This window comes from Poeciliopsis prolifica, unplaced genomic scaffold (assembly GCF_027474105.1).
Source record: "Poeciliopsis prolifica strain line A6 unplaced genomic scaffold, Auburn_PproV2 SCAFFOLD003, whole genome shotgun sequence".
Lineage (NCBI taxonomy): Eukaryota > Metazoa > Chordata > Actinopteri > Cyprinodontiformes > Poeciliidae > Poeciliopsis > Poeciliopsis prolifica.
Window position 1 is genome coordinate 3917080 of NW_026562378.1, and position 24371 is coordinate 3941450.

At 40.9% G+C, this 24371-nt stretch overlaps 2 protein-coding genes across 4 annotated transcripts; both read right to left on the reverse strand.

Annotated features, from left to right (window-relative positions):
* Positions 1-262: 262 nt before the first annotated feature.
* top1a (DNA topoisomerase Ia) lies at positions 263-11892 on the reverse strand. Its single transcript, XM_055027164.1, has 21 exons — positions 11751-11892; positions 11308-11332; positions 9204-9300; positions 9002-9101; positions 7290-7342; positions 7115-7204; positions 6951-7023; positions 6769-6860; positions 6572-6687; positions 6338-6459; positions 6030-6152; positions 5098-5285; positions 4868-5012; positions 4069-4212; positions 3778-3963; positions 3630-3698; positions 3440-3554; positions 3200-3327; positions 1754-1848; positions 1487-1636; positions 263-1404 (listed from the first exon to the last, which is right to left on the reverse strand). Exons 1-21 carry the CDS (start codon positions 11781-11783, stop codon positions 1302-1304), a joined length of 2247 nt encoding a protein of 748 aa, XP_054883139.1. The 5' UTR covers positions 11784-11892; the 3' UTR covers positions 263-1301.
* A 1596-nt stretch (positions 11893-13488) lies between these two features.
* cyldb (cylindromatosis (turban tumor syndrome), b) lies at positions 13489-21449 on the reverse strand. 3 transcript variants are annotated; one of them, XM_055027165.1, is made up of 14 exons: positions 21299-21449; positions 20543-21018; positions 20220-20349; positions 19162-19409; positions 18908-19076; positions 16740-16872; positions 16496-16600; positions 16333-16412; positions 15747-15813; positions 15524-15656; positions 15305-15413; positions 15098-15216; positions 14807-15011; positions 13489-14571 (listed from the first exon to the last, which is right to left on the reverse strand). In XM_055027165.1, the coding sequence occupies exons 2-14, from the start codon at positions 20975-20977 to the stop codon at positions 14387-14389; spliced, it is 2118 nt and encodes a 705-aa protein (XP_054883140.1). In that variant the 5' UTR covers positions 20978-21018; positions 21299-21449; the 3' UTR covers positions 13489-14386. The 3 variants fall into 3 exon arrangements, with proteins under 3 accessions (XP_054883140.1, XP_054883142.1, XP_054883141.1); XM_055027167.1 differs by having other exon boundaries at positions 21289-21449; XM_055027166.1 differs by having other exon boundaries at positions 21132-21449.
* Between the last annotated feature and the right edge of the window lie 2922 nt (positions 21450-24371).

Sequence of the window (24371 nt, forward strand, 5' to 3'; positions counted from 1 at the left end):
CTGCTGTCCATTAATTGAAGACAAACACAGCGTTTTGATTCGTAGGATTTTATTGTCTTCTTCCAACCTACAATGAGTTTAAAATTCAAAAAGATGATCAAAGGCTATGACATAAAAGGTAAGACAGGAGTAGGATGTGTACTTTACAGCAGCTTACATCAACGATCCTGTCAGAAGTGGGACAGAAGTGGAATAAAATGATGATATGTTTCATCATTTGTTACATCATATTTAACAGTTAACTTTCCTGCAGTGTAACAGCTTGGTGACTTTCTTAATTTTTTTCTTTTCTTCTCTTTTTTTTTTTTGGCAAAGTTGACATCCCTCAAACCTCCACAGGCAGGGGGAGACATTTCATCTGCTGACTAGAAATCGTGTTCAAGTAAGAGACGTGGGAGGTTTCTCTTTTTTCCTGCTAAACGACACAGAAAAAAATCAAATCAAGAGATTGAGAGGACGCTTGCAACACAGAGGGAAATGAAATAAAACACGATGGATTCACATTTACAGTGAAGTAACAAAAAAAAAGAGAAAAAAAGTCCCTGATAGAAACTGTAAAATAATATATTCACATTCTGCTCACCTAAGTAAATATTGACATGGATGCAACATTACCCCCCTTTGCCTGCCCAGACATCCTCTCTTTCTCTCAACAGTCCAGTTTAAAATATTCAGCCATACAGCTTCCACACCTCCGAGCCTTGAATACACACACACACACACACACACACACACACACACGCACACACACCCGCTTCCACTTTCTTCGAAGGCGCGTGGGTGTATTTAAGGATTTCTTTTCATTTTAACTTTCTCTAACAAAATATAGAATTCCTCAATAATACATGGTTGGGGCTAAAATACAGAGCGAGTGAACAAAAAAATAAAATAAAATGGTACAAGTTGTTTTTTTTTTTTTTTTTTTTTTTGCGTAACACAGTAGCGATAGGACCACAGAATTCAAAGCGCTGTCAAGTTTTGTCCCTGAGGAGGGACAGAAAAAAAAAAAAAAAAAAAACACCAGTCAAATTACTGGGACGACGCCCTGGTCTCTCCGTCTTGGACGCAGTTCAGTCTCGTTACCTGACGTTGGATCAGATGATTCTTTTTTTTGTTTTGGGCTATCCACAAAAATCTGTCAAAAATGGCCTCATTTCTTCCACGTGTTTTTTTCTTTTTTTTTCCCTGCACAAACTTTTAAAATTCCTCGTCGGTTTCTGGCCATTGAGCGCAATTTATGAAGGCTAAAAAACACAAGTATTCGATAAAAAAAAGTTCGTCGTAGATAAATAAATTGGGATTTAAAATTCATAGTCTTCGTCAGCCATGTCGATAGCCCAAGCAAACTTCTCGCGCTGAGTTTTATTGTAGATTTTCTCGATGGGAACGCCCCACTTCTTACACCTAAAAAAAATAAAATAAAAACCAGTTTCAGTGCTACGCTGTTGTGTGATTAGAGATAAAACAGACTTTGGTGTGATCTTACCAGGCCACAGAAATGCGCGGGTCCAAATAGTTGAGTTTGGAAGTACCGAGGGCGATCTGCTTGTTCTCTTCGCGATCGGTCGCCTGGACCTCCAGCTTCATCAGCTGCTCCTCTATCCTCTGAACCGCCTTTCTCTTGGTCTCTACTGCCCTGAAGGGGAAAACAAAACAACAACATAAACGGTTCAGTGAAAAGCATCATCCAGATGTTGGTTTTCACCAGAGAAGAAAAAAACAAAACAAAGGAAAACGTTCTGCCGCTCCGTACTTTTTGGATTTCTCGTCTCTCCGTACTTTGGCGTCAGCCTTGGCGCTCTTCAGTTCCCTCTTGGCATCAGAAAGCTGATCCTTCTTGGCGTCGATCTGCCAAACAGGATCAGGAGACGGGAAGTCAAGAGTGATCTGGGATTGTTTGAGACCAGCAGTAGCTGGAAGTGATCTGATGAGCACAACTAATGAACCAAAGTTGCTTTTTGTTGTTTTGGGTTTTTTTTCCCCCAGGAACCTTGAAATTGAACTGATGCGTCAGTCATGAGATTCTAATCTTTCTGCCCCAAACCTCATTCGGTACGACAGCAGCTTTATGCTTGGCTTCTCATGCGAGTCACTTTGGATTTAAGAATCCAGATTAAAACAAACAAATAGAATCCATTTGCTAATCGGGCCGGTGGAAGGGCCCACACAGTTTGGTTTCCAGGAAGTCCTTCCACCCAATTTATCTCCAGCTCTGAATTGTCAAGTTAGATTTGATCCAATAATAAAGCAGAGTTTTTGTTTTTGAAAAACCTTCACATTGATAAAGACTTAAATATATGCTGTTTTGTGTATAATAGTGTTTGACAGCTCTAAGACTCTCCTCCTGGCTATCATATTACACCGTCACGACAGTGATGGTTTGAACAAATATGTACAAAAATACATTTTTATTCTAAGCTGCATACTGAAACTTTAAAATAGTTTAGATTCTAAATAAAAATGTGAAACTGAATTTTTCATTTCAGAATTTTAAACACTGACACAGACCAAAAAAAAAAAGAAAATGAATTCTGTTTTTCAGATTTATGAGCAATAAACTTTAGAAGACTTTGCTGATTCACAGATCATTAAAAAAAAAACGGGTGGAAAAATGTCTGATGCTTTTGTGCCAAACAAGACAAAGGAAACGCAGCTGAAGGCAGAAACGTCAACAGAGCAGCCAGGATAAACTTTCAGGCACAACAAACTTAAGAGGAAAACGTTTGCGTTTCATTTTCTGGAATGAAAGCTCAAAGGTTCTGGGGAACGGTTTTCAACCTGCCTGGACCAAAGTCGCTGTGGTGGAGACAAAATCCACCAAAAAGGTTTATTTTGTGACGCACCCAGTTACGCTAACAAACACACTTTCACACACTAATAGCACTGGTAAATATTCTAGCTGCACCGTACACTGACATTTAAAGTGTACAGTTTGTTTCAGTGAAACAAAGACGCATCGTTTCAATCTGGATTCAGTTCTTTATAATTTCCCATGTTGGCTATACATTCCTGCTTTTTATTTCTGTCATTTGTCCAATATGTTTTTCATGATCATTATGTTTCGATGTAATTTAACTGATATTTTGACCGTTTATGTGTTTCTAATCTGAGTGAAAAGAGCTCTACAGTCAACGAGTCGACTGAGTTTCAGGTGGAATGATGATATGAAGGCATGCTTGACGTTCCCAGTCATTTTTACCTTGGCCTGCAGGTTCTGCATAGACTTCTCGAATGTCTTTGGGGGAGCTCTCTGATGGTTACACAGGATGGCTACGGCTCTGTTGGCCCTGTTGTAGGACAGGATCTTAGCTGGAATGTTGTCGTCCGCTAGAAAGAAGGAATACGGCATCTCAGAGAGCTGAAGAGTTTCTCAGTTTATTGTGGAAATAAAGCTCGAAGCTCATTTTAAAGCCCCGGAGTTGCCGACTTCACCACACACCGTTAGTGAGTTCCTTCAGCTGCTGCTGCAGGGTGATTGAAGCGTTGTAAGTACGGAAAACTTTCGCTGTGAGGCCGTCCATCAGCTCCTGGAGATGTTTGTTCAGGATAGAAGTCTGCAAGAAAACACAGGCTTGTTTCCATGTGAGGGTTCCCCAGGAAACGAGCTGAACTGAGAGACAACGGCTTACGTTTAGGCGATCAAAGAGGTCGTCGTCGGGTTCTTTGTTTTCCATGAACAACTGAAGGTTCTTGAACACCTGAAAACGTGCACGTCTCGTAAACAATAGTAGAGGAAACATTTTTAAAGCCCAGTTAAAGTAGCAGAGTCGTCCTTACTCTTTTCTCCACAGGGACTCTGTTGTAGTAGCGGATTGAGTCTTTACCCAGGAAGTCAAACTCCACAACAAACTCCTGACCTTCACTTTCTGGGTGCAGTTTGAGATGTTCCACCCTCAGCGAGCAGCAGCCCACCGTATCCGCCGTCTCCCCTTCCTCCTTCTCATTTCCTGCTCTCAGAGCCAGCTGGTGGACAGAGGAACGCCGCGTTCAAGCTTCCATTGACGTCGCAGCGCCACTTATTAAACGACTTTAAACTTTCCAGATCTGGAAAGAAAAGCTGATGTTCACCTTGTCGATGAAGTAAAGTGCCACGGCTCTTTGTCTGATCCTCATCTCCTTGGATTTCCAGTCTTCCCGGTACTGCGCTCTGAGGCGGTCCACGCACTTCTTCAGCCGCCGAGCCGTTTCGTATTTCTGCCAATCTTTCTCTCCCTGAACACAACGGGAATCGAGAAAGAAGGGAAGAAGGTTGTTATAGTGAGCGGAAAAAGAAAAGTGAAATTGAAAAAACATTTTGTTAAATGTTTTTAAACAGAAATGGAGGGAGGAGGGAAAAAGTGGCATTAAAGGTACAACTACAGCCAACTGGAACGATGTAGTGTTTTCAGAAAAAACTAAAATTTATGGAAGAGGATTTATGCCATGTGGCCCTAATCCTCTTCCGTAGAAACTAGAGCCACAACATTTGTTTATTAGCCTTGTTAGCTGCTGGTGTGAAAATTACTTTTTCATCTTCACACAAGCTGTTGGCAAATTACGCAACTACGAAATCCTGCTTGTAGAAATTGGTGCACAAAATGGTGACGACAAAAGTTGAGAGAAAACTTTGTTCATTTATTGTTCAAAGTTAATTGAATAGATTTTTAGCATCTTCTATTCAGTATTCATTACTCAATGCATACATAAAGACAATAATTTCACCTTTTTGAATTCTGCGCCTAATAATTAACCAAAGTATGAAAAATCTAAAACTACTACAAATAATAAAGTCAAAATGTTTAATAAAAACTAGCAAACTCACTATACAAACTCATTTAAAAATTGAAAAATTGACCATCACCCTGGTTGGAAGTTCTTGTGCACCAACCTTGATTCTGGAGCTGGGGTTCAGCATGATGTACTTGATGGAGCCTTGGATGTTCTCCGTCCACGAAACCAGCCACGTCACCTTGTTGTCATGGCGAACTTCTTTCCATTTAGTGCCGGGAGGCGGCGTGGGATACTTCGAGTCCCTGAAAGGAGGATATAAAGCCAAGCGGTCAGACATTTGCCCTGGAGTTAATGCATCAGGTCAACCAAAAACAACTTGTCACACACTTGCTGCAGTTGATGATGATGTCCTGAGGCCGGATGCGGCGTTTCAGCATTCCCATTTTGGGATGGTCTCCTCGGCCGCGGAACAGGCCGGGCGGCTCGATGCGGAAGTTTGCGATGCGCTCTTTGTGGTTGTCCATGATGCAGAAGCCGTACTCCTGCAGAAGCCGTTCGTTTTCTTCTTTTATTTTCTGAGAAGAAAAATAAAACGTTTTAGTTGGATAAAAATAAGAGTGTTTTCACACCTGAAAGTCTGGTAGACTTTGTGATAGACGACCAAAATTGCAACTTTTGATACATTTTCAGCTGGTGCCACCTTCACACTGCACCGTGTCAAACGAACAAAACCCTTCATCAACCGTGGTGGCGCTGCACCAAGAACCACTAAAGGAAACCCATGAAGAAGATGACAATGAGCGCAACTTCCTTCTTCATGAAATGTGAACAAAAACGGAGGGCGTCAGATTTTAGTGGTCGTAGGGCTTCTCTTTTGTCTTCGGTAAAGCCATTTCTCACGCTACCACCGTTTGTTTTGGTTGCATTTACCCAGAATGCCTTGCACTATAGTCCACTTCCTGCTTCTGGCGCCGTCTGGCAGTCACATATACATTCGTACTGCAACAGTTCACTTCAACTGAACCAAAATCGAGGTTTTTAAAAGAGCAAACAGAGTTCGCTTTTTTAAATTCATATCAGAATTCGACTGCACAATCACACACCCCCAAATAAATCTGACTTTCTAACAAACGGTTAGGGTTGGATTAAAGCTGGAGTTGGATTAAAGCAGACTAATCAAGGACTAGTGTGACTGCGCCCCTAATGTGACACATTTTTTTAAACTGCAAGAAAGTGATGAGGAGTCATCATCGATTAAAGTCAAATTAAGAACTCAGAGGATTATTTCAACAGCCATGCCACATGAACGCTGGTCTGACCTGTTTTTGTTCTTTTGTCATGGCTTTCCTGGCCTCAGACTGAGCCTTAAAATACTCGCTCATTTCAGAGAAGTTGCACTTCTTCAGGTCTGTGATTGTGGACTTCTCTTCAGAAGTCATTTCCTGCGTTAAAGAGAAAAATCACAATCAGACAAATCCATGTTGAATTAGGAGAAGAAGTAGAAAAAAAAAAAAAAACATATATATATATATATATATATATATATATATATTATATATATATATATATATATATATATATATATAAAAACACCTATATTGCTTCTAGTGACTATTTTTCCACCTACCTTTCTCCAATCCTTAAAGAAATTTTTACGGAAGATGTCCTTGGTTGTGTACTCATGGTCCAACATTTTGGCGAAGAACGTAGCCACTTCCTCTGCTTCTGGGCTCAGCTTCATGGGTTTACCTGAAGCGGTGAGAGGCGGTTATTAGGGGAACAAGGTTGTAATTTACATGTCAGTTATATACGAACAGTCTAATCTTCAAGGCAATAAGTCATGGCTACGTTGGTAGCGTACCGTCATAATAAAACTTGACATTGCTAGGCAGGGGTTCGTAGGGTGGAGCAAACACTGGGCCTTTGTGTTCCAGAAACTTCCATTTGACGCCGTCCGTGTATCTTTCCTCTTCCCACCTGAGCGCAAGTGATGCGTTTTGTTGAACTCCAAACTCCACATCCATGAAGAAGCGGCACATCTAGAAGATATCAACTCACCATTTCCACCTCTCCTCTGGTTCTTGCTTTGTTTTCTTCTTCCCATCAGCTGCTTCTCCTTTTTTACTTTTGCTTTTTTTGGACTTAATATCCTGAAATAAGGAAGTGGAAGTATTGACATTATACACCAGAGTAGTTAACAGCAATCAGGAATTACCCCACACCGTCAAGTCTTTGCTTACCTCATCCTCTTGTTTCCTTTTCTTGGCTTTCTTATCATTTTCAGTCTTTATCTTTTTGGGCTTGAATTCAGCTCTGAAAACAAAAACACGCCTTGTTAGGAGGGTGAAAGTACAAACTTTTCTTTCCATTGTGACGATTAGGTTTATTGACATTGCACACATACTCGTAATCCTCGTCTCGCTCTCTTTTAAGAGACTTCTGGTATTTAGGAGAGTGGTAATCGTCATCTGGCTCAGACTTCACATGTGGTGGGCTTTAAGTAGGAGGAGGGGAAAAAAATTATTTTCTGCACCACAACATTGGTTTCGAAATGAAGATTTGTTAACATTTTGACAAACCTGGCAAAGCCGTTTTCCTTTTCTTTCTTGATTTTACCGTCAAGGGACTTGACCTGGAAACATCAGAACGTAGTTCAGCAGAAGCATCGGAAATAGCACATTACTATGGTTGTTTCCCTTCATCCTCCTTTCAATACGGAGAGGTCAGTTGACGAAGCACTTGAGCTTTGGACATGGTTTGTACCGAAAGACTAATCCAAAAACAGATAAATTAAGTACTATAGTGTTGTGCCTGCTCCAGTCCTCAAGATCCAACATCCGTCACACTGTAGGTCAATCTCTGCAGGTTTGGGATTTCACCAACTCAAATTCAAGGCCTTTTTAAAACCTGGATCTCCACTAAAAATTATGAACTTCCTCCAGCCAACTGCTGATGAATTTGCACTTAATAATGACAGGAATAGAAACAAAAAAAGCTGGCTAACTCAGTAGCAAAGGTATGCTAGCAGCGAGTTAGCGGTAGCCTCAACAGTCCCAAGTCTCATAATGCTACCAAGATATCCGAGTGCAACTCAAACCTTTGCCTGACCAAAACTTTTCGCAAGAAAAAAAAAAAAAATAGACTGATTAAATATTTCTGTCAAGATGAAATTTAAGTCTGTGACTTAACATATTAAAGGGCAAATTACTTTGAGTGAATTTAAGATATTTTATGCAGTTAATTTTAGATGCATTAATTTAAGGATGCGCGAACACCCTGAGATTCTGCAAAACAGTTTATTTTTGTTGAAGCCTAAACTTACTGTCTTTGTAATACCGTTTTCAAAATGTTGCACACTTTAAGCTTTAATTTGTCAACAACATGGTCTTAAAAATAATTTAAAAAAAAAAAACCAAGTTGAAACTCCTGCATATAACCTTCCCTTTCCTTTTCTCATCAAGTTCTAATCCCTCCTTACCTGAGCAGACCCTGCCTCATCATGCTGCCGCTGCTGGCCTCTGGTCTAATGTCTCCTCCCTGACTCTTTGCTCTTACTGTGGCAATAAAGATTTCTTTTAAATACGTGGAGCAATACAGAAATCAGACTGGACTGGGTTTATTCCTGACATTAACTAACAAGGAAGAAATGCAAAAACGGGTAACAACAACATTAATATTCTTGTTAACCTTAATGTAATAAACTGGCACAGATTAACTTTTTAGCTAACGTTACTCGCATCAAACTTACACGGTTTGTTTGGAAAAAAAACTCTACGAGATGAAATTTAAAAGACTGCTAAAAGCTATAGCTCTTGCAGTCTGCTAAAAAACCGCTAGTCTTTTAGCTCTGGCTAGTTACTGAACATGACAGAGCGTTTCGCCTCGGCAATCAGAGCCACAGGTGTGACCGGCATCAGCTTGTGTGGACTTGTGGTTCTTTTAAAGACAGCTCGGAAAATCTCATTACCACATCTTAACAGACTGATGACTTTTTAACAGCTGAAAAAACTAACATGTACCCCGTATCAGTTGCACCGCCGACTGATAAGGATTTACTTATACAGAGCATAAGTAAATCCTACAGCACATCTCAAAATGGTTTTGGCAAAAAATAAATAAAAATTACAGTTTAGAGGCACTAAATACAGAAAACATGAGCTCTAAAAGAACTCTGTGAAACAGCTTCAGGCCAAATGCAACAGCGCAGTTAGACAACTGAACACTGCATACTTCACATTACACCACACAAACAATCCTGCGTATAAAATGTCTCTCCATATGGCCGACTTACCTTCTCCTCTTTCCTCTTTTCTTTGTGCTTGTCTTTGTTGCCATCTTTGTGCTTCATTTTCTCCTTTTCCTTGGACTTTTTCTCCAGGTCCTTGTGGTCACTGAAGTGCAGGGAATACGTTTCAAGCGTTGTGGTTCAACAAGACTGTCTTAACAAGATGGATTATTGGAAAATGGATGTTTTGGAGGGACTCCTGCTCTACCTGTTGCCATGCTTGGACTTCTCCCGCTCCTTGTCCTTCTTGTGTTCCTTATGTTTATACTCCTTGTCTTTGTACTTGTCTTTATGCTTATGGGAGTCTAAAAGAAATAAACTGGGTTACTTTCATAAGTGCATAATAGTTGCAGTAGTAAAGAGACAAAGGTGAGGAAAACTGAGAACTTTCTGAAAGAAATAATTGATTTATAAACTAAGACGACAACCCTCATATCATTTTAGAATACTGCCAGAAAAACTAATTATGCAAGCAGAACTTTATATGAAATGCAGATAACCCAGCTCGCCAGAGCAGGTGATCCGCCGTGCTAGAAGTCACTCTGGCATCGACACTGCAACCAGATTTAGTGCAACGCTGAAAGCATGTGTGCCGTTTTGAAGTAAAAGTGGGACATGTTGTGTTTATGTGTACCGTTCAGGACCGGGAAAGATTTGCTACTTGTGCAACTAACGTGAAACTTAAAAGCAAAAGCAGGTTGATGAAATCTAGGAAGAGAAAAACTACTTTTATTCTTCTATCATCAAACAATTTACAGGTAAAATAAAATTTGTACTTTGTGCATTTCAACGGTACTTTGAGAACATTGACAACGCAGAAATTTTCCGATGTCGTCCGAATTTGTCTTTAATTCAGCTTTTTCCGAGAGAGTAAATTAGTCTTATTGCTATTGCTGACATTTATCTTTAAATGTTGTATTAAATGCTAATTACACTTGAGTGTAATTACAATACACAACAAAGAAAATTGCTCAGAGGTGTTATTTGCACCATTATCTGCGCTTCTTTAGTTTTGTTGATACTGTGATAAAAAAATAAACAGGATATTTCAACCTTATTTACCCACCTCAATATAATAGCACAAAAAAAGCTTTCTTGTAGCACAGCACCGCCTATTGCCTGCGTGTTTTGTAGACAGATATGAACAAATTGACAAGTTGTTGCAACCTGCAGCTCAACAATATATGTCTTTAGGGATTTCTCCCTGAAACCACTTTGAAGTTAAGAGACTTTAATTGGCAATGATCTAAATTAAAGTATTATGATTACGCTCCCATAAAATAAAATGACTACTCTAATACAAAATTGAATACAAGAGCTCACAGCAGGCAGTCTGGTTTATCAGCAACATTACAGGAGAGGAAGAAAGTCCACAGTTCTTAGCAGTAGACGGAGCAAAGCAAATTAAAAAACAAAAAAGATCTTTAAGTTGTTTGGCAATAAAGTAAACAAAATTTTAAAATGTATCTATATAGTATTAAATACATGTCTACTCATGTTTATAAAATGAAGTTTTATTCAATAATGCAAGGGTATATCTGTACTCAAGACAGTCCACATTTAATTTGAACAACAGTTCAAATTTACCTTATGTCAAAACAACATGAAGCTCTTCAACCTATAGTTATTAAATTGTGTTTAAAAGTTTCCAAGCACAAGTTTTCATAAAGGAAAAACCTGCTTCAGATCCTCTGATTACTGCACTTTACAGTGGAAACATGTCAACTACTTTAATGGCAACTGCTAATTTAATGGAGTCGACTGACTTGTGAAATATGACTCAAACTTAAAACGACCCACTTTTAATACATAAAAGGAAAGACTCAAAACAAAGCACCTGAACGCTACAGCCTGTGGGTACAGCCTACAGGTCTTAGTCATTTTTTAGCCCCTAACCCCGGCATTTCTACTTCCCAAAGCCACACACTCTTCTCTGCCTGAGTTCAGGCCGCTAACAACCAAAAAAGAAAATGGCGCAGAGACTAAGTCCTCAACCCCCAAACCCTCACTTTCAGATGGAAAATGTGCCACTAAAAGCTCACCAACATTCATTTCTGGGACGCGGGGCTGATAAAGCACCTCAAGTTGTCTGCCGTGGTTGTTTTAAATTGAGAAAATAATAAGCGGAAAGGCTTTTACGAGGCCTCGCTTTTGAACAATAGAGGCTTGTGAGTGAGACAGCGGACTTAGTCTCTGGACGCCATTTCTGTCCTCTACTGAAAACTAACATAGCGTTGCAAGAGGCGAGTTAAAACACCAGAATAAAAGGAAAACTTTGGATTTTACCCTCAAGCTCCGAGGGTTAAACTTACCATTGACCCGAGAGGCATAGTCAATCTGAAAAATGGAAAAGAATATAGGCGTTAAATTTGGGAGAGCGATGGCTAACTAGCCGGCTACCCAACTTTGAACTTGCTCAATGGTGAAGCGACAGTTAGCCAGCCTAGCCTAGCTCGCTGCCTGAAAGCCGCTACGATTAACACTGGCTTCAGCTAACGACACAATTATTTCCCTGCGTTCACTTTCCCGTATAAATCAAACAGCTAACTGGGTAGAACTACTCCGTGACATCCTCACAAAGATGCGAGACACTGCGAACAACGAACGGGGGACATTTATTAACACAGCCGGCTATTTTGCTAGCTAGTAAGCACAGTTCAGTTAGCCAATGTACCCTGTCAAACCAAGCACAAACACGGCACTAACATGCCGTTAATAATACCATTAATAACATTACTAAACACATTAACACTACCTGGTCCTCGTTATGGGAATGGTCGCCACTCATTTCCTAGGCCCTCTATGTATAAAAACAAAAGTAAAAAGTGAGAAACGACTGGATAACTGCACACGAGCTGGATGTAAGCAGAATGAAGAAAAGATAGGATTGTGTAAGAGGTAAAGTCCCAGTAGTACACTGGTGCGCATGCGTATTAATTTAAATGGTACTCAGCAACTTGACTCCTCCTCCTCAGAAAACGTGTTCCTGCTGAGGCCCACTATGGTCAGAGGAGGAATGAAGTCCACATACACATCTCTGGAACATATGCCAGCACACTCCGTGCTCCGTGTTCTTTGGCTCATGCTTCAGATTACTGAAAACGAGAGCAAAGGGACAACTACTGACATCTCTCTTGCATGATTTTATATCCATTAATGTTTTTTATTTTGACAGTGACTCGCCATTTTAGTCTTTGGCCACTTTACCAGACTTCTTTTTACCCCCCTATCAAACTCAGGTTAATAGGTAAAGGACACGTATTAAACTAAAGTATGGTATAGATGAAGGTTTCTAAACCTTTAAAGCAGCATCAACAACAACACAATGCATATATACATTTGTATGGTCTTATATGCAATTTTGAAAAGCCCAGTTAAGTCAAAATTTATGGGGGATATGTTTCAGAATGTGAACTGTATTCCCTTTGGATGTTGACAAATGAGACTGTATTCTGAAAACAAGTAATTACACATTTGTTAGTCTCCTTTATGAGGCTTCCTTTTAAAATGCAAACCGCAAATTTGAAATGTTCTTGGTGAATGGCGCAGGTCAGAGATTTATAAAGGTTTAATAATATTTTGACTCCATGCTTTCGGATTTGTTTTTGCAGGCTAAGATGATCGTATGCGACATTGCAACTTACAACATACAATAATTTAAAAAAACAAAACAAGAATTGGGTTCACACAGTGAAATTAATGCAGATTTTTGACTGCATTAATTCAAATTTAAGTTAGAGGGCCAAATATACACTTTAAACCCCATATGCTTTCCAGAAATGCAAGTTTTCTCGCCATTTCCATTCCAAAGCCAGTTTTGATGCGTGCTTGGCTTATGGTCAGGTGTTACACAAATTGAGCTCCGGGGAAAATGCAGCGATAAATGTTTGGAGAAGTCAAACTGAAGCTTTCCAACCTCTGCCCACTGTCTGGCACAGAGCTGGTAGCATCCTGCTAAGGTCTTGTTTGGCGACCGGAGGAACTTGTTCTTCAAAAACTAGGCAAAGTAGTAAATAAGTAGATCTCTTTAAATTCACCCCAGACCAAACAGCAGATGGTTAAAACTGGAATGTTTTAATATGAGACCAAACACAGCTGGAACTGCAGCATTAAGCTCATGAAAACTGTGCGCTCATTAAAAATGTGCACTATTTTTAAAAGCGAGGCCATTGCCAGGAAACCAACTAGTTTAAATTAACTATTTGTAAAAAAAAAAAAAAAAAAAGAGCACTGCTCAGGTATCCTGCTATAATTATACTTGGTGGCTACATAAAGCAAACAAGCATGTTTCCTCCACAAAGGAAGATTTTCCAAAATTTTAGTCGGGGTGCAAAGTGCACAGTCGAGTTTGTAAACATGTGTTTTGAGCTTTATTATTATTTTTCATAGTGATGAGGGAACGTAGACCTCTGACTGGTGGAGTTGCTGCTGTGAGTCGTATCCATGTCCGGGTGTTGTAGTGTGTTTAGGTGTGTCTGACCTTGTCAAGCCCATGAAAGCCCAAGATGCCTTGTTTCTTTATTCTTTTTTTTTTTTTCAACAAAGCAATTGAAAACAAAAAACTTTACAATCTTTAAATAAATTTCTATCAAACTAAACTAAATTTGACTGTAGAATCATGATTAGGACTGGTTTAAAATACTGATCCACAGTTGGATGTGGTAATAATCGGTCTTGCAAACATAATTCTGTCCACAAGAGGGAGGCAGAGGGCTGCTAAAATGAGTTTAAAGTTATTCTGTTCTGATTCTCCAAAACTCTCACGATTTACTCTATAATTCTACTATGAATAAAGAGTAGTCCATCAAACACTAAAGTTTCATTCCCTAATATGCAAAGTGCTTTTTAAGTGTGATTAATACATTCTGGAATACTTCTAAAATGTACCTGCTTGGATTTTGTATGAAAGACAAAGAGTCTTAAATGCAGAAGTTCAAATTTTAAGAGTCTTATATTCACTTATGTACATTTGTGGGCAAAAAAAAAAAAAAAAACAGCACAAAATACAATTGTCTTTGGGTAACTTAACATGAGGTCCCATCAGAAGAGGCCATTTAAGTGATTCAATTGCCTGAAAGAGGATTTTCCAAAGGCATCTTCACTGATAAAAAGTACAACTCTGACACAATTAAAAGGTAAAAACAATGTCACATTGCTCTGTGACTTTTAGAGCTCACTTCATCTCAAACAAAACTCCACATCAGCTTCGAGCGTGACCTATTTATTAAGTTCAAACATCTGAACTGCATTTTCCATCTTCAAGGAAGTTCCAAGCATCCACTTCAGTTCCCGCTGCCTGGATGCAATAAAGTGCAGAAAAGTCGATCAGGCTGTTGTTGTGGAACACGGCGTTCTTGCGCTCAGACGGATCTTCGGTTCCTCGTCGCTTGGCTACAAGACCGACATATCTGGGCTGTGGTATAAATACATGTAGGAGTCGCAAAGCAGCCTGCGGACCAGCTCCGGCGAGAGAGCCGGATTCGCCCGGGTCAGCTCCTCCTCCGGCTGGCCCAGGAAGTCGCCAAGCTCGGGACAAGCTCGGACCTCGGGAACGCTGTAGCCCTTCTCGTCGTCGCCTGCGACAAGGAGAGCGATCTCAAGATTAGTGATCAGCTTGAAACGAGATTTTAAAAAAAGGGCAAGTTGGAAGACGTCAGAGTTCCTCTCATCTTCTCTATTGGTTATGGTCAAGGTTGCGTTTTAACAAAAATACTCCAGTCAGGAGGAGCTAAAAAAAAAAAAAAAAAAGAGGCCTTCTACTCCACAAAACTTTTTCCTTCGGTAAAGTTAAACAAAAACAAAGCAGCTTACCATGTCTGTCCGCCATGCTGTCAAAGAAGAGCCAAGAGTGGGAATCAGGGCCGTATTTGACAAAGGACACAAAATGGCTGGTGTGAATGCAAAGCACACCAAACAGCTGCATGTTGCGCCTCGGCAGAGGAGCATCACTGGCTACGCCTTCAGGCACAGCCAGCGTTTTGGGAGAGTGGCTGCACCGCGACCGATGGGTGTGTACCTGGAGAAAACGTCACCAAGAGTTAAATATTCTGCTCTCTAAACCTAGTGAGCGGATTGCTCTTTTGAAATGGTTTCCATGCCTACCTGGGTGTTGCAGGTGCTGCAGTACTGCTTGATTCTTCCTGGCTGCAGTTTATGGTCTGGCAAACACTGGAGACACTCGAACTTTGCCATCTCTCCGCAGATGAAACATTCTCTTGGAGCTGTTGGGTGAAAAGGTAAACGACCCGTGAGCATGTTTTCACAAATGAAGGGATTGTGTGAATGAAAAACAAACAAGAAGTCCCTCACAGTTGTACAGGAGATCTGTGACGTCCAGCTCAGTGGACGGAATGATGTGAGAAAACATCTTGTACTTGCTTCCACACCTTGGCATCTGGATTATGAGGCAAGACGGCATCTGAGGGAGGGAAAGGATTTTTAATTTTTTTTTTTTATGTTCAACCATGAAAAGAAAGCTTTGATAAACTCCTTTGGGATTGGTTTTCAGGAGAGAGAGAGAGGGCTCACTGTTTCGAATTTGACGTCGCCCGACATGCAGGACGTGTCCAGCAGCTGTTGGACGGTGGGCGTCTGGCCAATCTGCTCCTTTTCCAGAAAGATCTGGAGTGTGTAGGCTCCGTGAGAGCTTCCTCCCTCCGACCTGAGGAGACACCAGTGTTCGGTAACTTTACTACTAGAAATATGGCGCATGCCAAGTATGCGCCAAAAGCTGGGCGTCGTAGCAACCTACCGGAGCTTCAGCAGCGGCTCGATGCAGAGCACTTTCTGAAACAGCACTGAAATGAACTCCTCTGGATCTGATTTTGGGACAAAGCAGCAGAGAAAACGACCATTAGCAAGTCAGACTCGGAAATGTCCGCACTCTGACTTGCAAAAGAATTTATTGAACTTTTTTTCCTCTGCACAATAGTGTATTTTATTTGGAATTTATGCAATACGTTATCTTTGTGAAGGTATTCTGAGTCAATGTTCTTCTTTGTACCTTGATAGAATATTAGATTTGATTATTTTCTTAGTAGTAAAAAATGATTTACTCTCTTTGGTACCATTTGTTTAATTCTGAGGTTTTTTTTTTTGTGGGTTTTTTTAATCACCTGCCCTCTCAAATTGCATCTCTTTTTAATAAATCTGAACTATTGTCGACTGTGCAGTGTTCGTTCTCCACCACACAGAGAGGTAATTTTGTTGTACTGGAGTAAAAGGAGTACAAGACAAATGCATACCGCACTTTTTCAGAATTGCCTTTGAAGATATGTTTTTTTTAAAAAAACACCAAGAATACCCTTGTAAGGCTCCAGATTTGCTGCAGTCTGTACCTTTTTCGTTTTTGCTGAAAGTCTCACAGCCAAGTTTCTTCCGGAAGTTCATCACACTCTGTGCTGGCACGAAGCCTTGTCTGCGAGGAATGGAAACGGTTTAGAAATGTCTTTCATAAGACAACAGCAGGTCATGCTGAGAAGTGGTAAACCTGCGTTTTACCTGCGCAAGCGATTGACTATGGATTTCAGGATGCAGGCTATTGGTTGCTCTTTGTCAGCCGGTTTGTTGCAGATGGCATCCACAGTCACAGATGAACTAAACAAACTGAGATCAAGACACATCTCTTACGTTCTGCATTTCTCCAAGCACTAATTTACCTGTGCAGAGGCTTCAGTTGAAATAAATAACAATAAAGTGAATCTTGAAATGAAATAAAATTGTTTCTTTTGGGTATTTTTTATACCTGAAAAGTGTAGCATCCAGGTAGCATGAGTTGATATGACCTTGTATGCCCTTCATCTTCCCCACGAACAGCGACGCTGCCTCCGATTCGGGGACAGGCGGCGCGTCTTCCTCCGACTCTTCATATGCAGGAACTGGAAAGAAAAACACACAAAAAAATGGAGTTTGTGGAAATCAGTGAAGTTTATTTCATTTTTACTGACTTCAATGCAAAAAAATAAAAATAAAAAGAAGAAGAATCAGGAAAGTTTAAAAACAGCTGTAAAGTCACTGACACAAGATCTTTAAGTAAACACTTTTCTCCATAATGACTCCCTGATACGCTGTTCAGGCGGCATTCCAGTCATTCTTCTGTTTTATGCTGCAGATAAGATCAGGCAAACACACAACATGTTTTCCAGCAATAATTTTTGATGTGCATTTGCAAGAAACAAAACAAAATGACACATTTTCTTCACTTCGTCGTAACCCTGGCAGCTAGTCTCAGCCTTCGCAAAGTACGCTACCTGCATGCACGGCGTCAACGCACGGCACTTAGAAATTAAACAGCCCCTCTTTTATTGCAGTGAAAGCGCTAACGCCGCATTATGCAGCACCACCGGGGTATGTCATAAAATGTAATTAAAACTGCACTATGTAATAATGTTGCATAATTGCGCTTCAAGACGTAATTAAACATTATTAAAATCGCATTATGTAATAATAATCAAGGCAAAATGTAGTAAAAATCTCAAACATGACAGAAATACTTTCAGCTGCATAACATTATTACATTTTGTTACAAAATGTGGAAGTAGGTCTTTTTTTCTCTCTTTCTTTTTTTCTTTTAGACATTATTATTTAAAATAAAGGCGCATTGCGTGCTAAATTGTAATAAATCACAATCTGTCATCCTGATCAATATACTTCTAATAATGATGATGCCACAGAAAGCATTTAAATTGAAACTTTGATCAATGGAAGCCAAACTTTCAGTCACTTTCCTGCCACTTCAAACTAGGCCTTTCGCGATAAACAACAAAATGATGCACCTCATTTTAATCTATCGGGTTTGTCGCTTCTTTCGGCCTTTTTCTCTTTCTGTTGCCGACACTGGATGAAAAAAGGCTCGACTCTGGTGCTCTCCACTCACCCTCCCTTCCTCATTTCCTTAATGGAGAACTGAACTATTGCATCAGGTAGTTGTATGTGTCCGTCTTGATTATTGAAGGGCAATATAGCATACAGGCTTCATAATCTTTCGGTTGAATGTAGTTTCTATTTCCACTTTGGTTTTATGTCATGTTTAGTTTTCATTCAAGTGCATGTTTCGTTAACGGAGGCTGAGAGTCCATTTCAATTTTGTTTTTTGGTTGTTTCATTTATTTTGTTTACCGGTTCCAATGTTAAGAGTTCTTTTGGAAATGGCGTGTATTTATTTTTGCCAGGATGTGCTTGCATCATTGTGTCATTACACCAGTTTAAAACATTATCATTTATCGCAATAGATTTTGGGACAAGTTTATTGTGACAGGCCTATTTCAGACTTGTAGTCAGAATGTATGCCAAAACAATTCAAATTGCATTAGAGAATTTCATTACATTTTGCGTCTAATTCTATGCAATGCGGTCTTAATTTTGTTTTATTACAGATTAAAACTTTGATTTCACTACATTATTACATGATGTAGTGTTACATGGGCTTGTCATAGTATAAAAAAATGTTATAAATGATAATGTTTTAAGACCATTTTGAAGCAAAGTCATAGTCATGACATAATATTGCAAGTACTCCCTAAGATCAATAAACTTTCAATTCTAATGAACACTTAACACTGAATTTGGAAGATATTTTAAATATCTAAAATAAAAGAAAATAAAAAAAACTTCAAATAAGTTAATTAAACTAAATTGTCCTTCAAGACTGAAGAATTTTCTCGTCCAGTTTTTGGTAGAAGGAGAAAAGCGAGAAAAATTACGCAAATGAAAATGATTGAGTTTTATTTTATTTCCTGGTGTGATTAATTGATTTGTTGCTACAGGCATAGTGTTACACTCTCCTTTGCGGTTGCTTACATTTAGAACAACTATAATTTTCCATAACATGCTTTTTATCTCTAGATTTACAATACAAATGTATACGTGTATAGTTCCAGTTGTGTGTGCGTAACTTGAAGCAAATTATCAAACCTGGAGGGATTTCTGTGGTCTTGAACGTCTCTGGTTCCGTGGAGGAGCAGAGGAACCGGCTGTCCGGGCTGCATTTTGTAACGGGAATAAACAAAGCGCAGTTCCCCTTGCAGGTGAAGTACCGCTGATCTTTGTACACGCCGTCAGAGCAGCCCGTCACTTCATAGTCCTGCCACCACATCGTACTAAAATAAGCATCATCGCCGTTTGTAACAAAACCAGACGAACATTCATGCAAACTTTGAATTCCTCACCAGCTCAACCCCGGCCCATGTATTCGTCTTCCCATCTAAGATCCCTAACCACCGGATCACTCCGTACACCGTGACCCCTGCGTTGTTGACGACCTCCACCAAAGAGCCGACCTCTAGAGGGACTGGAGGCTCCCTCTGCGTCCGGTCTGCGACGACGCTTCGCTCCGATTGGCCGTCGGTGACTTGTCTTCTGCTCGTCCCGATACTTGGCATGGAGTTGATGCGCATCACCATTTTCCCAGGTGAGCCTGCAGACAGGTGTGTGAGTGAGAGGGAGGGGAAAGAGTCATGAGACTTTTTTGTTTTTACATCCAGGCTGATCACGACGTCTCGGCACGCTGACAACCAACACGGCACCGTAAGTGCGACGTCCTGCGTGTGTTCCCCATTCCCAGAAGTTTTTTCCCTAAATTTGATCTCCAAAGCCAGAAGCTTTGAATATTTCATCAGGATGTTATACAGAAGGCCAAAATAAAGTGGAACACCGTAATGAAGTGGAAGAAGAGCCTGTAAAAATTGTGCTTTTACATTGTAGACCAAAATCTTCTACTTTTGTACCTGTGAGACCCTCAAAGTGTGTGTTCTTCAGCCTTCATGATGCTAAATGCAGCCAGCATCACGAAGGCTTAAGTAGTTCCCTCACTACCGAGGCCTCCAATAGGACGGCTAAGTTCACGAAGGTCAGCAAAAAATAAAGTTTGTGTCTGTAGTGTGACAAATCGCAAAGAAATTTCCAAGGGGTGTGAGCGCTGCCAGGCACTGTATCTACACGCCTCCAGTGAAGGTATGTAGACAGTTTCATGAACGCCAGCTGCAAAAACAATGCGAGATCATGTGACAAAATCTACTGTCGTGCATTCCAGAGAAACAGAACCGGTCCTTCCAGCTGTACATGTGACAAGATGTGCATGAGCGCCTTGCTTGCATCCCCTTCCCTTCAGGTGTCACAGGTCCTCGATCAAAGTCCGATACTTTCAGAGCGGGGATTCTTTAAGGCACGGCCCGCCGGAACATCGAGATGTTTAGACATTTTTCAGTTCAGCTCGGTTTGAACTCACCGCCTCTTTTGAGGTCTCTGTACTGCAGGCCCAGGGGGACGGAGTAAGACGGTACCACCTGGATGATGTCTGAGGCGGTGAAAATTGGAAGCGGTCCAAGCTGTTTGGGCTGCAGGTTGTCTTCGGAGTCCTTTGACACAAACGGAGAGCAAGCGGTTACTGCAACGCAAACCGCTACGAGCACACGGACATTAAGGTCAAAGTTCTTTGGACAATTTTGGAAAGACCATAAGGGATTCTTTGCTGGCGATTCGTCAACATGCAACTGAGGACCAATTTGTGCTTCAATTGAGGAAAAAATATATATAAACAGACAAACTCACCACAAATTCCACCTGGAAGCCCAGCATGTTCAGGTCGTCCTTGCTCTCCTTCTTCCCGATCTGCATCAGGTTCTTCACCACCCCGGGAACGTGGCCCTTCTTGTACCTGATCACCACCAGGTCGCCCGGGGTCAGCTCGCAGATGGCCGAAAACAGCTGCGGGTTGCACAGCAGCTCCAGGCGCCTGCTGGGGCTGGAGACGTAGAGCAGCAGCTGGGCCTGGTGCCGGGTCAGCGGGTACGCGTCCTCCACCTTCACCGAGCCCCCGTGCTTGGGGCTCCCGGCGTTGGAGCCGCAGCCGTACACGAGCCCCGTCAGCTCCCCGCGCGCCGTCTCCACCTCCACGCGCCCGATGCAGCCGCGGCAGAAGCCCCTCCGCGACTTCCCGCGGATGACGATGAAGAACCGGTCCTTGCTCGCTGCTTTGGGCTCCATGGTCCCGTCAGGTCGCCTCTCCGCGATGAGGGAGGTTGAATCTGGACGAGAGTTCAAGGAAGCAGTTCAGACATGGGAATACAGTGGGGTTACGGGATCCCGAGCGACTATGACCTCAAAATAAAAAATAAAAAAAACAATAGAAAAAACCCACTTAACAAGTTGTTGGTCAAATAAATGACGCTCACGCGGAAGTGTGCGCTTTAAAAATTTCCTTTAAATCCCCACAACAGCAGGTTTGACAGGACGAAAGCGGCCTTTTGTCGAACGAAAGCGGCTCGGCGAGGAGTTACGACTGAAACTAGAGCGACCTTTAGTCACTGCCAGCCTGCGTTGGTCCAGGTGAGCTCGGCGGACCGAATCGACTCAATGGCAGGGAAGTCCAGACGCGAGGCTCCACTTCCTCCTGACTCCTGCCCAGGAGGAGATAACTCTGTTATTAATCATCCTGACCCGCATGGAGCCAACAGCGCCTCCTTCCAGAGCTTCAAACTCTCCGCCCACAGCGGCTGGAGAGAGGAGAAAGAAAAGAAAAAAAATAGTCCCCCCGCCCCCGAGAACACCTGACGAGCAGCAGCGGAGGAATGTGAACCGACCTCCTGCTTTCTAGACACTAAATGTTTCTGGTTGATTTTTTCATGCAAAATGTAAAGGTTCTTTGCAAACGTCATGTCTGTGTCATTGTAAGTAATATTGTCTGCTTCATGCATTAACTGAAGGACAAAATTTATGCTCCTGGAGTCTCATGAGTTTGTGGTGATGATAGACGGAATAACGCGTTTAAAAATGTCTGATCCATTTTGTCTTTACGGAACATTCACTTGGGTTTCCATCGCTGCAGCAACAAAAGTGTAAAAGTTACTGAGCCAAATTCTCATTTCGTTTCTTGGACATTTGCCTGGTTTCTGATATTTATTGCCTCATGTCCAAGGGCAGCCGCCATTTGTTGACAGAGAATTAATATGCTGGATTATCTGTTTCAGTGTCAGTAGAAGAGATTATCTGGGCAACAATCAAAATAAGGAAATCAATGAGGTCTTCCAGGAGTGTGCATTGTGTCAATTTATGAACACAGCATGCAATTCTTAAAGAGGCAACAAAAAAAATAAAAAAATAAAATAAAATAATAATAATCATTGTATTAGCCCAACACTGGCAAAAACAGCGTGAAAAAAACAAACAAGAAAACTGTTATTTGTGCAAATTCTCAGTCACAAGCATCTGTATTTTTTAAAGCATTAAAACAACAATATTGGAGAGGACACAGAACAAAGCTGAAGCTGATTTCAGCTCCTGCAAAATGATTTATGACGAGGCTCTCTCGCATGAGATCATTTGAATGTACTCTGATAAATATTTCCGCCTTGCCCAGTGAAGACAAGACATGGCAGGACAGACCAAAAAAAGGAAACAAACAAAAAATATTCTACCTTTGAAAAGCCATAAAGTGTGCACACCTTGCTTTGGGATGAGCTTTTCATTCAATATTTTAAAATAGAGAAAAAAAGTGAAATAATTGCATATTGAACCAGAAATGTGCAATTTTCAGCCAATTGTTTGTCTTCAATTGGCTGATGGCCTTTCTCTGCAACTTGCTGAGGTAGATTTAACTAAATATTACATGTACGTGCACATAAGCCTTGTGTACGTGCAAAAAGATGCATTTTTATAAAATTGTATGGAAACAAGCCGAAGAGGATGATACGGCCATTGAGGACATGTTGTAATCTGAGTGGCTATTTAGAAATCTGTTGGACATTTTCTCTCTTGTTTGCATCAGTCAGCATCTGGGTATTAATGTCTCTTTGTTCCTGAATATTCTTGCATCAGCTGCTGTCCTCGCTCTGTGAACACATGTAGAGACATGTTTCCAAGACTCCATCATCTTACATAACTCTTGTTTTCTTTTCAGGACCACAATGTTACTGGATCTAGCGTACGGTCAAAACTGAAACTCTCATCTGCTTTTGTTCTACATAAAATGCTCTTATGGATATTTGGACGAATGAAAAGAAATAAAAAAATCAATGTTTTCAGAAAAATTTTATCTATAGAGAGAAAAGTCAGAAAGTAAGGATGACAGCGGCGTTTTTTCTTATGACGCAGTCAGCATGCATGTGTGGCAGAATCTCCACTGGAGATCAGTTTTACATAAGGGCCCCTTATCTACTCCAATACGAGCACACATAGGGGCCCCATCTCCTTAACAGGCACTGGAATCAAATTCTTACCACAGAGAAGCCATCAGCCAATTGAAGACAAACAATTGGCTGAAAATTGCACATTTCTGGTTCAATATGCAATTATTTCACTTTTTTTTTCTATTTTAAAATATTGAATGAAAAGCTCATCCCAAAGCAAGGTGTGCACACTTTATGGCTTTTCAAAGGTAGAATATTTTTTGTTTGTTTGTTTCCTTTTTTTGGTCTGTCCTGCCATGTCTGAAAAGTGTAAAAGAGTCACATGCAACGAGTTCCTGCTCCACAATGTGAGTTGGCAAGTTTGTCTTCTTGTGATTGAAAGTAATTACTCTCAACAGGCAGTCCTGGTGATTTTAGTGCGAGATGAAATAGCGACAAAGCCTTTACAGTAAAGGCTGTAAATAAAAAGTAGTCATGATACATGAATTTCTTTCTTTTTGACCAAATAAAGATCCTGAACAGTGTGGCATACCTTTGAAACACCATTGCTGTCAGAATATAAGCAATGCAGGGGGCGCTCCAAACAGGTGGAGGAATGCGTTTCAATTTATGGTCTAGATTCAAAACGGTGTCCTCCGGGGTCTTCCATCTCCTCCCTGGGCTGCTATTGCCGTCTCAATAGATGCACGCTTCTGATCAAAAACAACCAATCAGAGCCAGGAGGAAGGACTTAGTACTGTCAATTGTGATTCCATGTATGTGCTGCTAAATGAGTTAATGGCAGAGAAACAATTTACCATCCCAGAAAAAACTGTTTACCCAACGTCATCGGTGGTCACGCTAACTAGCCTTAGCATTCACGGCGGGCTGCGATGTAATAAACTTGCAGTAGAGTAGAAGAGACAACAGGGGACGGAGTGAGGGATAAGTACACAATCTTGATTGACAGGGCTAAGACCCTCCTCCTGGTCCTGATTGGTTGTTTCTGACTGGAGTGATGTATTTCGGTAGTTGGGACTGGGAGAAGGCAGCGGAGCCCGATTTTTTTCCACAGATCATTGGTCTCCTATCATTCTGTCACAACATAGTGACAGTTTTAACAAATATGTAAAAAAAAAAAAGATATTTATAAAAAGTTACATACCCCAGCTTTGAAGACTTTGAAGACAGAAACGATATTGGTCTTTGGATATATAGATAAAAATCTGAAAATAGTTCAAAGGATACTTTTTCCAAGGCACTGTGAAACCGAA